The sequence below is a fragment of the Rhipicephalus microplus genome, chromosome X, assembly GCF_043290135.1.
Source record: "Rhipicephalus microplus isolate Deutch F79 chromosome X, USDA_Rmic, whole genome shotgun sequence".
In the NCBI taxonomy this organism is placed as follows: Eukaryota; Metazoa; Arthropoda; class Arachnida; order Ixodida; family Ixodidae; genus Rhipicephalus; species Rhipicephalus microplus.
Genome location: NC_134710.1, coordinates 35,929,021 through 35,944,456, shown reverse-complemented (window position 1 = coordinate 35,944,456; position 15,436 = coordinate 35,929,021). Strand labels below are relative to the sequence as shown.

The 15,436-nt window shown below is 48.4% G+C and overlaps 1 protein-coding gene across 2 annotated transcripts in view; it reads right to left on the bottom strand.

Annotated features, from left to right (window-relative positions):
• LOC119176610 (cyclin-dependent kinase 14) overlaps window positions 1-15,436 on the bottom strand; it is a 153,372-nt gene that overhangs the window by 125,751 nt on the left and 12,185 nt on the right. For both annotated transcript variants that reach the window (XM_075876211.1, XM_075876212.1), the window contains exon 2: window positions 1,620-1,706. In XM_075876211.1, the coding sequence (XP_075732326.1) occupies window positions 1,620-1,706 (87 nt within the window). The remainder of the gene's footprint in view (window positions 1-1,619; window positions 1,707-15,436) is intronic.

Below are 15,436 nucleotides of genomic sequence, written 5' to 3'. Positions count from 1 at the left end.
TCTGTCGAAACCGTCTGTAGACGCAACGGTCACCACTTTGCAGGGGTTAGGTTGGACCCCGGCGACTATATATAGTAAATGCATGGACACTGACATGAACGGAACCATACAAAGGCCAGCAGGTGAAAAAGAGGCGAGAACGTGCTGGCAGGGCTGACGCACAGAGGGTATCGACTGCCAAGAGCCATGGATACGACACGCAAACAAAAGACGCGATCGCACGACCGCGGGAGGAAATAAGTTCTAAGAAGTGAAATCACTTAGCATTCGGAGGATAAAAAAACAACTGAAATTCTAATCAAGTCCCCCGTAGTGAACTTCAATGCGATCATTAAACCGGAAGGTCTCCCGGGAGACTCGCAACAATGCAGACGACCCTGACACAGACCTATACGCTGCTTTCCCTTTTAGCACCGAAATGATCAATGAGGAAACAGATCTGGCATCCGAGTGATATATATAATAGAAAAAAATGAACTTACTCTTAACCTTACATCCATCATGAATGAAAGCCCTGCGAATCGTTGAGGCAGAACCAAAAAAACATCGTTGATTCCTAGCGAATCCCGGCCATGCGCCATTCCAGTATAGGTGCGCGGAGCTGGTAAAGATCGGCGGTACCACAAGTAAAATCCCAGTGCACTACAGAACAATATGGCTAACGGTCTCGCTATACCGGCGCATTCGAGCTTTACACTTTCTCGCAAGATGGCGCCCCCAGCGAGACCACCTGGCAGTAAATTGCCAACGTGTACAATAATTATTACCGGGAGGGGTAGCTCTCTGCTGGAAGCCATGACAAGAACATTGCAGAGTGAGACGTATCGAGCCAAGTGTAGCAGTAGACAGACACATCGTGCAGGGAGTAGGAGGGCGCGGCTAAACATCTGATACTTCTATGCAGAGGTTTTCTCACACTACAAGTGAAAGCAACGACACAGTGGAATTTTTCTAAGTATGCGTATTCATGGGGAACGCATACGGGAAAAAATAGACTAAACTAGTCGAAATAACAAAATAGGGGCCATTTTATTGGTTGCAAAAATTTGAAATTTAACCTACCACTATGTATATTACACACCACTGATTACGGTTAGGTGGCGTGAGCCACCAACCGGTCAGAAGGGTGCAGCTCTAAGCATCCGTCCATACTGTTCAAAGGTTGTTGGCGCCCAGAGCGGGAGACTGGGGTGCGCGGCAATGATTTCAAGTGGCCAGTGTCCATGCTCTCGTTGAACTTGACCAATAGCAAGCAATCTCCAGCCAGCGCGCTGCATCGGCGACCTCATGAAAAGCTCACCGGGGGAAAGCCACTTTCCCGAAACCGCCCAAATAAATCGGTGTTTAGGAACTTCGTTGAGAAGCGAAATTTTACGATTCGTGCACTATAGAGCAATGCTAGCGCATAAAGTCGCAAGGGGGGTGAAGAGGGGAGAAATTGGAAAAAGACAAGTGGCCGTCACCACCGCGAGTCTGCTAAACGTGCTGTTTTTCCCACTCCACGCGGGAAAAAGGAGGCACTCGAGCACTATCCATTAAAAAAAAAAAAAGAACGAATACACAGCACGCACCAAATTAAAAAAAAAACGGACAAGAAGGAAGGCAAGAGCCCCACTCACAAAGTCGTCCGAAGCTGCAGCTGAGTCGCCGCCGAAGCCGCTGGATCCGGCTAAGCCCAGAACTCCGGTCCTTGAGAGCACCGCCGTCTGCGACAGATGAAAAAAAGATGCGCGCGGTGTTGAACAAGGCCGGCGCTAACAATTCAACGACGCGCGCGCGCCCCGTCGGGGTACGAAGCCATTTACGCACACACTCGACTTCGCGAAAACGCTAAACGCCGCACACCACAGGGGGCGACATTTCGACACTTCTCGAGGACTTAAACGCTTTAGATACGCGCATACACAATCCCCCACCCGGAAATCTCGCAGAAGAGAGACGCGCACGTGCCCGGAGTTCAGCACCGTTTCTGCGCAGTACGTCGAGGGGGTGGCGCACAACAGGGCGGAGAGAACTCCAAAAAAAAAACGTATCACTCCGCAGGCTGCGCATTCCATGCACTGCGATATGAAGTGCGACTGAAGCCTGCCAACCTGCCAGGGACAACGAACTGCGCAAACGTCACGTGCCGAATCGAAGCGGCGCGTATGTTGATTTTCTTTAATTAAAAGGAAAGCAGAAGAAGGAGCAAATGGATCCGTCGAGCTGTGGGCTTCCAAACAATCGCACGTCTGCTGCTGTCACCGTCAGACGAATCGAAACACTGTTAAGCGTGTCACTCCAGCCTTTCAGTTTCCGTATTTTGCAACCATCGGTTAACACACACGCACGCGCGCACACGCTCACGCGCGCACACACACACGCACACATACACACGCACGCACACACACACACGCGCACACACACACGCACGCACAATACACACGCGCGCACATACACGCACACATACACACGCACGCGCGCACACACACACACATACACACGCACGCACACACACACGCGCGCGCACAATGCACGCGCGCACACACACGCACATACGCACGCACACATACACACGCACACACACACGCGCGCGCGCACACACACACGCGCGCGCACACACACGCACATACGCACGCACACACACACGCACAATGCACGCGCACGCACACACACACACAATGCACGCGCACGCACACACACGCACATACGCACGCCCGCACACACACGCACATACGCACGCACACATACACACACGCACACATACACACGCGCACAATGCACGCGCGCACACACGCACGCGCACATACACACGCGCACATACACACGCACGCGCGCACACACACACATACACACGCACATGCACGCGCGCACACATACACACACACGCACACATACACACGCACGCGCACACACACGCACGCGCGCACACACACACGCACACACACACGCGCGCACACATACACACACACGCACGCGCACACACACGCACGCACGCGCACATACACACGCGCAGGACCCGGGTTCTAATTCTATTGGGTCTTTGGTGTTCTTGGCCCCACCGCGGTGGTATAGTGGCTAAGGTACTCGGCTGCTGACCCGAAGGTGGCGGGATCGAATTCCGGCTGCTGCGGCTGCATTTCCGATGGAGGTGGAAATGTATTAGGCCTGTGTGCTCAGTTTGGGTGCACGTTAAGGAACCCCAGGTGGTCGAAATTTCCGGAGCCCTCCACTACGGCGTCTCTCATAATCGTATGGTGGTTTTCGGACGTAAAACTCCACATATCAATCAAATCAATCCATCGGAAATGCAGCCGCCGCCGCCGGGATTCGATCCCGCGACCAGCGGGTAAGCAGCCGAGTACCTTAGCCACTAGACCACCGCGGTGGGGCACACGTATGGTAGCAGTTTCACGTAGTTGACTTTTGGCGTGCCTTTAAAGTTTGGCGCAGCAATTAGATCGCAGTGTTTTTTTTTTTTTTTTCAGCGCTACTTCGTGCACGCGATTGGGTGAATACACTGCAAGGCCTCCTCAATCCGATGCTAGATATAAACGCAAAACGCTCAACACCTTCAACCTCCATTACACCCGGTTTGAAGGAGAAACGAATCTATAACTCATATCTCAGATTGCTCCTCGACGCACGCAAATAGACTTACTAAAAAAAAAAGTAACAATATGCCCAGAATGTAATGAACACCGCTACTTTCTGCAGCGCTGTCCTGAAACTATAGACGGCGAGTCAGCAAGCGAGCGAGCACGCTAACCCGATTAGGAGCGAGTCAGTCGAGCAACGCAGCACGTGCAACCTAATTATTCAACGAACTAAGTGCAGCGCCGCAGCATTTCCCGAGAGACGGCTGGCTAAGGAAAAACGCACAATCGACAGGGCGCACACTGTGGAGAGCCGGGCGCGCGATCGTTTCAACGTGTCGTATACAGTTGAGCCGAACATTGTGTGTAAGGCCGCGATGAAGAAGGGAAACAAAGTGGGAGGCCGTGCGGTTTTATCACTTTTTTTTTTTGCTCGTATACCATATCCCTGCATTTATCGCTGATGCCAACGTCTGGCTCGCCCCAGCGTGTATGCACACGCAAAACAAAGAGAACGGCGGCGGACTGTTCCCAGAGAGGAAGACTTGTTCAGACAGACATCGAAGTAGTTCTCCTTGGTATTCTAAAGGTATACTACCCATACGACTTCTCTGGTCATATACATAGTGACCTCTGAAGGGAATCAAGTCAACAGAAACATAAAATGGAATCTGTGTGTGTCGCGCGCGCGCGTGCTTTTTGACTTCCCGTGTATAAAATAACCAAAGAAAAATGGGGGTGGCCCGCACCACCAGGAGGTATAACGGGCCCAAGCCAATCTAACACAAGAGGGGAACTTTCCCAAGTTATTCTTGTTTAAAAAGCCAATTTGTAAAAAACAAACAAACAAGGGCAAAACCTAATGAGTGTGGCATGGAACTGCAGGCAATTAACCGATTCACTTCTCAAGAAGGAGCAGGTCGACATGAAGCAGCAGATAATTTTTTCCAAGTTCAATGTTTGGGGTTCGTGCGCGCGTGTTTATTCAGTCGAGCAACGCAGCACATGCGGGAAAGAACCAACAAGTCGGCGAGGTGGGATGGGAACCAGCGGCCTGGAGGATGAGATAAGCGTTGATGATGAGGATGGTAACAGTAGTCTCCCAGAAGTCGGAGTCCGTTTCGTCACCAGCGCCGGCAGCCGCGGCGGGCTGTCGTTCCCACCAGCGATGCAACAGGAAACCTTTAGCAGCCTGTTTGCGATGCCTCGCCGACCGATCACAGCGCTGCAGCAGCGCCGGCTGCGGCATGACGCCGTTGCCACGCAGAATGCCGCGCGCACTGGACGCCGGCCGACACCTGGCAACGCTGGCAGCATTGCGGTCTCACTTCATTCGTCCCAGCACCACTGCCGGAATAGCTCGGATGACATAACCCCCACTGAAAAATCCCACAAACGCGTGCGTGCGTGCGTGCGTGTGTGTGTGTGTGTGTGTGTGTGTGTGTGTGTGTGTGTGTGTGTGTGTGTGTGTGTGTGTGTGTGTGTGTGTGTGTGTGTGTGTGTGTGTGTGTGTGTGTGTGTGTGTGCGTGTGTGTGTGTGTGTGTGTGTGTGTGTGTGTGTGTGTGTGTGTGTGTGTGTGTGTGTGATTCTTTGTAGCCTCATCATCCAACTACTCATTCACGAGTGACCTAGTTTTTCTCTTACCTTCTGCTTTAGCTAGCTGGCATTATGCGTCACTTGAATGAAATGCCAACGCTCATGACCACGTCACCGAGCGTACCAGCGAGGCGATTGTGCCGGCAAAAAATGAAAACAAGTAAAAAAAAATTACAGCATCTCCCGCCAAAGGGAACCATGTGTATACGCGACGCCGCGGGCGCTAACGCTTACACTGGTGGCGGCGCTGCGCAGGAGAGAGACCTGGGAAGGTGCCAAGCACGCTTTGAGAGACGGAAGACTGATTCAACGCACCCGCATTCCTCTTATAGTTAACGCGCACGCGGCCAAATTTTATTGTTCAACAAGGCACAAGAGAAATCTGATACGATATGGGGGGTTTAACGTCCCAAAACCTCCATACGATTATGAGAGACGCCGTAGTGGAGGGCTCCGGAAATTTCGACCGCCTGGGGTTCTTTCACGTGCACCCAAATCTGAGCACACGGGCCTACAACCCGTTAATTGGGCAGGTTGAGTTTATCAACACAGGTGTGAGAAGGGACCAGTAACCGTAACCCAGTGAGTTTTCAGAACGTACTACAAAATCGGTCTAAGCCTGTCGAGACACTACAAAAGTCAAGAGACATGACAATAACGTACCAGCGCCGATATCCAAAACAGCAAACTGCTCGTTTACTCCGCCATAACTTGCCAGCTTTCCGTGAAAAATACGCTGTCACGACACATGCAGGTCAACAGACAGACGCGCATATCAGCGAACGCGGTGAAATGGAAGCTGCAAATATTTCGACACCTAACCTCCCCGTTTTAATATACAATTAAGTATCGGGGACAAAAACGAACGATTCAATAGAGAAGCACTTGAATGGTAGACGTGTGCCTTTTAAGCGCACTGTGATGATCTTGCACGCCATAGAAATCGAGGCAAGACACTAAAAACAAGGCATGTCTCCTGCAACCCCCCTCATCACCCTCCAATTTCACTCACGCCTTGCCGTCGGTGTTCATGACGTATCAGGCGAAGGGTGCACAGCACCACAGAGCGCAAAAAACCTGGATTAAGCGATCACGGCTCCCTACTATACACCGAGTTCAGGAGTGACAGCCAATAACGAACCGTAATACTGGCACGCAACGTCGTACAGAGGTAAATAAAAAAGGCAAGGCTCCACTGCGCTGACTGGGAACCGAACCACATCACTTATACATTTTCCTTATGCACGAGAGAAATGCTATGACTCAACACTTCCGAACAACCACATGAGCGGTCTGCGTTGCCCGGGGCTAGATGAGATGGCTGCTGGGAAGCAACCACGGTAAAGAAATGCAGCATTCGGTATGCCGCACCGGCAACTGCGTTCCTCACTAGAGATTGGGATTCCGTTCCTTTCTTGTCGCCCGCGGCGGTACGCTCGGAATGAGAAAGTCTTCCCCGAACCATGTCTGGTTCGGCTTTTCACCAGAGCGCCGGAATAAGGGCTGTCTTCGCCCCCTCCCCCCCCTTTTTTTTTCTTACGCACATTAGCACTCCCCAAGGGCTCAGCGAGACACAGGGCCTGTCTCTGACAGTACTTCGACCAGCCGCAAGAGCCTCGCAGCTTCAAGTTTCAGCCTGTCAAGTACCCAAGGACTCCCACCAATGTTATTGACGCTAACACAACACCTCTGTACAACCAACTCCAAAGCTCGGGGTCTGGATGGGGGCGAGACGGAAAAGGTTCTATGCACGAATGATATCGTATGAACGTAAACTGCTACGTATACCATCGGAGATTCGAAGAAAAACTAAACCGCGCTGCGGAAATCACATATCAGGATCGACGAAGAAAAAGTTGAGGATTTCTCACGAGCCGTAACATGACCTGATAAGGCGCGCCGTAATGAGGTTTTCCAGATAGCTTTTGGCCCCTTGGAATTGCTTGGCGTCAAGCCGCGATCGGTATCCAACCTGCGACACTGAGCTTGGCAGCGAACTAAGCTAAGCAGGCGGCTCCACAGGACCGAAACTGTGGCCAGAATTTCGGTACAGGTCCACTCTCGATGCCCCAACGCGCACGCCCAATTAAGAAGGGCTTCCTCTGGATGACTTTTCACAGCCACGCGTGCCGTAACAGCCGTCATTATGGATGTGGCCATTGAACGTCCGCGGAAAACGATTGGACCATATCCGTCACATCTGTGCTTTCCGGGGAGGCTTGCAAAGATGAGAATTCGTAAACAGCGTGTGCCGACGTTTCGACAAGCGGCCCTGTCTTCAACTTGCTTGAAACGAAACACAAACCAGAAACCTTTGTAAGAGTATTTCTACCATCCGGCAGCCATTCACCACATTCCTTTTTTTTTTATTGTGAAACGCCATGTGTGGTCGGTGCCCTATACATGAAGCACAAACGGACGGGCTCGTGCCACGGCGCAGATAATCCCCTTTCCCGGGAGCACGGTGTCTTAGAAGTGGCAGTTGGGAAACCAGCGTTCGATAGCACTGTCCCGAGCTCTGCCATCCCGTGATAGGGAGCGCGGAAAAGAACAGAGGCACAAGAGCAGCCTGCCCGCTTAGTGGTCCCCACAAGGACCCCCCCATCGAAGAGCTCCGGACACTCGGCTCTATCGCGAACGGCCAGGCTAACGCCATCGACCACGGGATCCAAACCAAATCGGTCGATGGCCACAGGACAGCTTGTTTGCCGACCGAGGCACTACGCATGGGTACGCAGAGTTGGTCAAATACTATACCAGAGAAAAACTATATGTGGCATAAATCAACCATGGCGCGTCCAAGGCCCCATAGAGGAGCCAAAAAGCACGAACGCTTCACGTCCAAGCGCACGGACGTAAAAAATCGTCGACAGCCTAAATCTACGTTTTCCGCGCGTACTCATGGCCGCAGAAAAAGCTCTCTAAAAACCTCCCAGCTTTTAGCAGGAGATCTCTAGCTATTATCTGCTGCATATTGATTGCTAATGCTTGGCGCAGCATTCCCTAGCACATCGTTCCAGCATTAAGAAATTGCAGCATTCCATTGCAGCATTCGTAAAGACACAACATTACAGGCAAATATTAGCAAGGTAGCCCACACTTTGTTCTATACTTTTTGTCTACCAGTTGTACAAGGCAAGTATTGCAGCAGCCTGACGTGCGAATCAGCTTGAATGAATGACCGAATAAACTTTACGCCAATTAAAAATAAAATTATTTCCATCAGTGCTGCCGTAGTCTAACAAAGTGGATGATTGGGCTAGTTGGTTTGGCATACTCAAGGTTTAACAGCGCGAAAAAATACACGGCGGATACGAAAAGGACGGGGACAAGCGCCGACTTCCCACTAAAATTTTATCGACAAGAGGGCTGTTGATATACCCGGGTGAGCAGAAAAAGCAGTGAAAAAATAACAGATGTAAAGATACGAAATATCAACAATCACTGAGCCTGCTACGCCGACCCTCGCACCTCAAAAAACATAGCTCTCTGTCTGACAGAGCAACTGATGGCTTGCTCACGCATGCATACAACGAGAACACACATGGGCAATTTTAACGCACGAGCGTTAAGAAATACCCGACATCGACAGCGTCGACCCGACGAATGCAAATAATAAATGTCAGGGTTTCAGCTAGAATCGAACCCAAGCATTCTTTGTGGCAATGAAGCATTTTACCAAAGAGCTACGCCAGGTCTCGGAACTACTTTTCAAATAGACGCTAATCTTCGTGAAACGTCAATAGTGGTTGCAGTGCTGCCTACCTAATTTTATAAAACATTATATCTGTACTCTTTTTATACTGCCGTCACGTAGGTTTAAGGTCAACTGTGGTTAGTTGCCATGCGCTGAAGTTGATTTAGTTTCCAGGGCGAGCATCTTCGCGAACACGAGCGCTTCATATCAACTTCTGGCGTTGCTAATATGCATGTTCCAGTTGGCATCGTTGCACAAGTACTAATAACTGGTTATATACACATCTGCAACTCTTCATATGTCTGTGCGTGCAACATTCGTACATATATTTAGCACCATTTCATGACGTGTCGCTCAAAAAAAAAAAAATTGCAACACGGTCACCTTCCTTCCGCATGCTTCGCAAAACGTCGATTCCCAGGTATGTGAAATTTGCCGAATTTTTTTAATATTCATTTTATTCACATTTTTCCTGACTTTTCGGTCACGCCAAGGCGATTTTTCGCTCACAACCAACGACACAGGCACCGGAATTTCGGCTAAACGGGCTCTTTAACGCTCCGACTTTTCAGGGCGTAAAATTCCCCGACTTTTCCAGGTTTCCCGTGATGATTTAAAGCAAGTTCCATGACCGTTACGTCTGTTTGGAAAACTCTGAGCACTGGATACAGACCCTTGAGTGGCGAAAAAAATCAAGCAATCTTATAGAATGAGTAAATAAATGTACCACACGTGCTCAGAATGTTCTGAGCGGGTGCGGTAAACATGAAAAAAAAAATGTATATCTGGCCAAAATGACACCTCCGAGCCAGAAAGCCAGCAAGTTGGCTGTTTGGCAGAATGCAAACAAACGAGTTCATTTCGCAGCAGACACATGTGGTCCTTCTTCAGAAATGTTTATCAGCCGTATATCAGCTTACGTATCGATTATACAGTTCACACATATTTATACTCAGGTCTTTTAACGAATGGTGCTCAGACTGGTAGATGGCAATCAATGTTTAAACAAATCTTGCATGACGATAACGAGGAAAAGGGAGTCTTCAAACTTTCGCTGATATATAAACAGCGCAGTTTTTACCAGAGTACACAAACATAAGTGCCTCGGGCTTAACAATAACGAACGACTTAAGATGAGATGTGCACACTAATCACATTACTTCATGTGCCATGCAAAATTTTTCCTTTGCATACCACATCAACTGGCATCCTTGTCAACAAAGCTCCTAGCTTACAAAACATCCGTGAGGGCGATACTCGAATACAGAAATACAGTACGGTTTCATCACACTAACACTAACAAAGAAAATAGAATCGGTGCATAGAAAGTCATATGATTAATTCACATCAAACTTAAACGTGAATACCACATTAACCTTCTACGTATTTTTTACCTTCATACACTAGAAGTGCGGGCAAAACAAGAACGTTTAATTTTTTTTCATTAACTCCTGCATAATTATTTTAAATATACATTTCAAGTTATGTTTCTTATTCACAAACACAAGCCACCAGGCACAAACATACAAACATATTAGTGCAGTATAAATGCGACAGTTTCAATATTCCTTTTTTTTTTGCGGCTGCCATCCGTGAATAGAACTAGTAATGAGTCATTGTCAGAAGGAAATTTAAGCAGCACGGTAATTAACACAAATGAACGAAACAGAGCTGACACGGACAAGCGCTCACTTTCAACTAATTCCGTTTCAGCTCTTTTTTGTGCAGTATTCGAGTTCATTCTCACGCTGTCAAAATTTTCTCGACGATGAACCATCAACTCACCTAAATATGTTAATCCCTGTTTCAGTTTGAGTCAAAACTTGAACAATAATAGCAGGTTCAAATTGCCAGTGACATGGATCAGGTAACCAGCATGTCCTATGTCCAGGAAGGAATTAGTCGTGTACACAGCCTTTAACGCCCATCTTACCATTTTTATGCCCCTGTATTTCATTTATATATCATGTAGTGCAAATTGCTTGTGTACGATGTGCAAAGTTGCTGCTATTTCTTTTCTGTATTGCTGATTTATTACTATGACGAGCAATCATAGTATCTGCCTGCTGCGCCCACCTAATATGGTCTCAGTAAAAACGGGCAGTACTGGAAATAAATGAACAAGTCTCAGAGCGCTAGTGTTCATGCACCAACTCGACATTTACTTGCCACGAAGAGCGAGTTAAAGGGAAGGGGAGTGATGTGATTTTGCCCCGCAAGCTCTTTCGCGGAAAGTACTTGATAAAATTATCTCGTGTGAGTCGCCCATATTACACAAATGTCCTGAAACCCCTGATGAATCGCATTTGAAGCTGCCATATCAAAAATGCGTATCGTAAAGCAGCGATTATTAGAGACAGCGACGCTACAGAGAGTTGCCACCATGATCGAGAAAGCCAACTTAACTCAAACGAACTACTGAGTCGACTCAGATCCGGTCGTGAGCCCAAGTGTGAGCACTGAGAGCAATATATATATATGACCCTGAGCGTGCTTTTTTTTCCCCGATCTATGACGGAACGTAGCTCCAAAACGCTCTAGCCACGCGAGGTTGCTCATTGTGTAGGGTAACGGGAAGCGACGATCAAAGCGGCTCACAGAGGTGTCGCAGACTAAAAAGGGTCCGTGCCGACCACGGCGGTACGCTATAACACTTAGTTGTCATACGGTAAACCAGAGCTGCTAAACGACCCGATTGCCGCACGTAGGCCTGCAAACCGTCGCGGTACACACATCGTCCACTTGAAATTTTCCGCGGGCGTAGGTGATGTACTCCGCGAATGACCCCCCCCCCCCCTCCCCCCATCCTCTAAACCGACAAGAATATGGTGACCTCGGGCGGAGACAAAAAAAAAAAAAAGCAGCGTCACCGTCTTTCACGCAGCGCCTGATGCCACCACCGCGCTTGACGACAGCAGGCGCCCAGTGTCGCCCCAACGACGAGAGCAGATCGATGGCGAGGCCTCTCCGAACGAGAAGGCCGCGTGCCTCATACGTGCCGTCACCGCGAATCTTCGATTGCGTCCTTGTCAGGAGGAAGAATCTTAGGCCGAAGGTTTTAACGAAACGAGTGGATGAGGGGTAAAAAAAAAAAATTACGGCACGCCAAAACGCCTTCCGATTCTACGTACGCGCATTCGCCATTTTTCGTGTAACTGCCATTTGAGACGCTAATCCAACATCATCATCCAGCTCTCATGCCGGCGAACTTGCCAAGTTCGCTCTCGGAGTTGTATAAGAAGGAGCAAAAGGGGAGGTCGAGATATTGTCGGCATATTTTAGTTTACCCTAAGCATGCGCATGAAGTGCGCATTTTACACTGGCTTACAGGCACAAAACAAAAGCCGCAACAAATCTGGAACAACAAAAAAATAATGAGCAGAACTTTGTTGCCAATATGTCTGAAGAATAACATATATTCCTCTGGTGTTCTTATTTGTCATACCACCTACTAGAACATATTTGTAGACGGTCAAGCGATTCTCTCTTTTTTTTTTTTTCACAAGATCGGACGCAGTATTCGCAAATAAATCGAGTATAGATTCGTAAACGTGCAAAAAACAAAACTGAGAAAGCTCTCTTTTCCCAAGAATGTAATTTACGATTTAAAAAGCGGTGTTTTACGGTCATTTGGGAAGCGGCGCATGTGCAGAGTGGCCTATACATACGTCTGCGAAGATGTAAACGCCCCTTATTACGGCACCGACTTACACAGCTCAGCAAAGCTCTAAAATAGCTTCCGCCCATGCTCGCACAAGCAATTAGAGAGCCAGAAAAATATAAGTCCCCTATTAGCCCGTTCACGTTAACTGCGGACCGCACTATACAATGTTAGGTGCACACCTTAGACCCGCCTTTTCAGTTGCTTGCGGCCACAGGCAGTAAGAGCGACCTATATGCAGACCATAGTGTTAAACAACAACAACAACAACAACAACAACAACAACAACAACAACAACAATAATAATAATAATAATAATAATAATAATAATAATAATATCTGAGCTTTAACGTCCAAAAACCAGGATATGATTATGAGAGACGCCGTAGTTGAAGGCTCCGAATATTTCGACCACCCGGGGTTCTTTAGCGTGCACCTAAATCTAAGTAGACGGGCCTCGAACATTTTCGCCACGTGTCCACCATGCTTTCTTCACATGACTACAAAACAATTAACATCTCCTATACTTTTCTTGGCTCTGTTGTCTGTTAGCTCTGATTAGCGTTGTGTCTAGCAAAAAAAAAAAAAAAAGCGATCCTTTAGTAAAAAAAAAAAAAAATCCCCCTTATCATGAACAAGCGACAGCAACTGAGCTACGACTACAGATGGAACTCCCTCTTGTAACGTTGTCAAGATTGCTTAAAAAGCGCAAAAAAAAGTATTTGCACCAGCTGTACAGCGAAAGCTGTGCTAGTCATGCCCCTTTTCGCGGGAGCTGTCACCACCTGTGTGCGCCATGCGCTACTCCTCTAGCGAGTCCTGAGCTCCTATTACAATAAATGACTCAAATTGATTGATTGATTGTTACGTGGGGTATATCGTTCCAAAACCAGTTCGCTATAATTATGAGAGACGCCGTAGTGGAGGGCTCCGGAAATTTCGACCACCCGGGGTTCTTTAACGTGCACCCAAATCTGAGCACACGGGCCTACAGCATTCTCGCCTCCAACGAAAATGCAGCCACCGCCGCCGCGATTCAATCCCGCGACCTGCGGGTCAGCAGCCAAAATGACTCAAATCGGAGTCTGCAACGAGGCAACCCATTAGGTGCAACTAGCCAAGTGGGCAACGAAGTGGTTCTTGACACGAACTGCAGCTACAGCCGACAAATGAACGCCCTGATCATCGAAACCTTCAAACACTAAACTCCTTCACCAAACGACACACCGGACGGCAGCGGTTACCACGTTTTTTTTTCTCGTGGCTAGCCGCGATCGAGGGCCCCCAAAATAACGACCACCTGTGATTCATTAACGTACATTTAAATCACCACCTCCGTCGAAAGCGCTGCCACACGACGATAGTTATAGCGCGAGAACAGAAAGACGACAAAGAGAAGGACACGAGCGCTCATGTTCTTGTCTCTTTGTGGTCGTTCTGTTCTCGCGCTATCGTCACGTCATACCAACTAGCCGAAACTGCCAGACACGGGCGCGATTCGATCCCGCGAACTTCCAGCCAGCGCACCACAACCATGGCGGGTGATGTGAAGCACCGGCATTGACAGTGCTCTGCTTTTTACACAGGGACGAAGTAAGCACCGCAGTAATGGGTTTGCTGGTGATGGCGTTAGTGCTACGCTTCTGCAGGCCACGTTCCGATGCGGTCGAAACGGAAACTCAGCCATGCACTTAGATTTACGTCAAAAGAAACAGAGCACCTCACTGCAGTGTGCCTGATATGCTTCAGCTAGTAAAACTTCACAATAAACGATTACAGAAGAAAACGAGGACAATGACTGCGTTTAGAAATGCGCACGTGCTGCACATGGCGGCAAAATCTGGCTAAATGTATGTTTGTCCGACTGACCTTTGTGCATACAGCGTTTATTATTATTATTTCTTAGCTATGGAGAAAAGGGACATGACCAGAGACGCCTCGCTTCCGCGATAGAACGAGGACGGAGGTTTGGGAGAACGGGGACAGGCGCCACTCCCTTTTGGCAGAGTTGACTTCAAAAAGAGCGCAAGTCTTTTCGGCAGCAGCTCGCATAACCGTCCACACAAGCGAAGGAATTCGCTACTTTTGGGTAACGCTAACAACCTTCTTTACTACCGCCTCAACAAACGCGTTTGACTTGTGAACGCGAATTCGCGCACAGTGTCGATCAAATAACAGGCATACCGAATTATGTATTAAAAAAAAAACACCTATAACCATCAAGGAGTGACTTCAGTCAGAAAAGGGAGACGTCTTTTCTGTATTTAAGTAAGCCCGTCCTAACCAGCCCTACAACAAATTTTACAACGAATACGCAAGTTCGCATTCTAATAGCACGCACGTGCACTTTCTTCAAAGTGTATGTACTGTCACAAATCCTGGTTTGTTTGTTTTTTGCTCGTTTTGTTGCGCGTGTAAATGAATAATTATGGTTAGAATATTTGATACACGCCAAACTGAATTTCATATATTACATTTTAAAAAGCTACTCAGCATTGAAAGGTGTAAACATCGATGACAATGTTTGCAAATCTCGCGATTCGGTAAAAGCAACGCACAGTTGGCGTTCTAAAACGCCGCTAAATACAAAATAGAGACGAAGACGCTAGTAGACGGAACTCGTTATTTTTTTTCACACGCCTGAAGCAGTCACGTCACCTTAATCATATGGGGTCCTACGTGCCAAAACCACGGTATGATTATAAGGCGCACCGTGGTGGTCGGCTACGGAAATTTCGACCACCTGGCGTTCTTTAACGTGCATTGACATCGCACAGCCCAATGACCTTAACCATTTCGCCTCCATCGAAATGCGACTGCCGCGGCCGGTATCGAACCCGCGACCATCAAGCCGAGTAGCGTAACACATTCACCCCGGCGGATAGTCATGCGAACTTGTGAGCAAG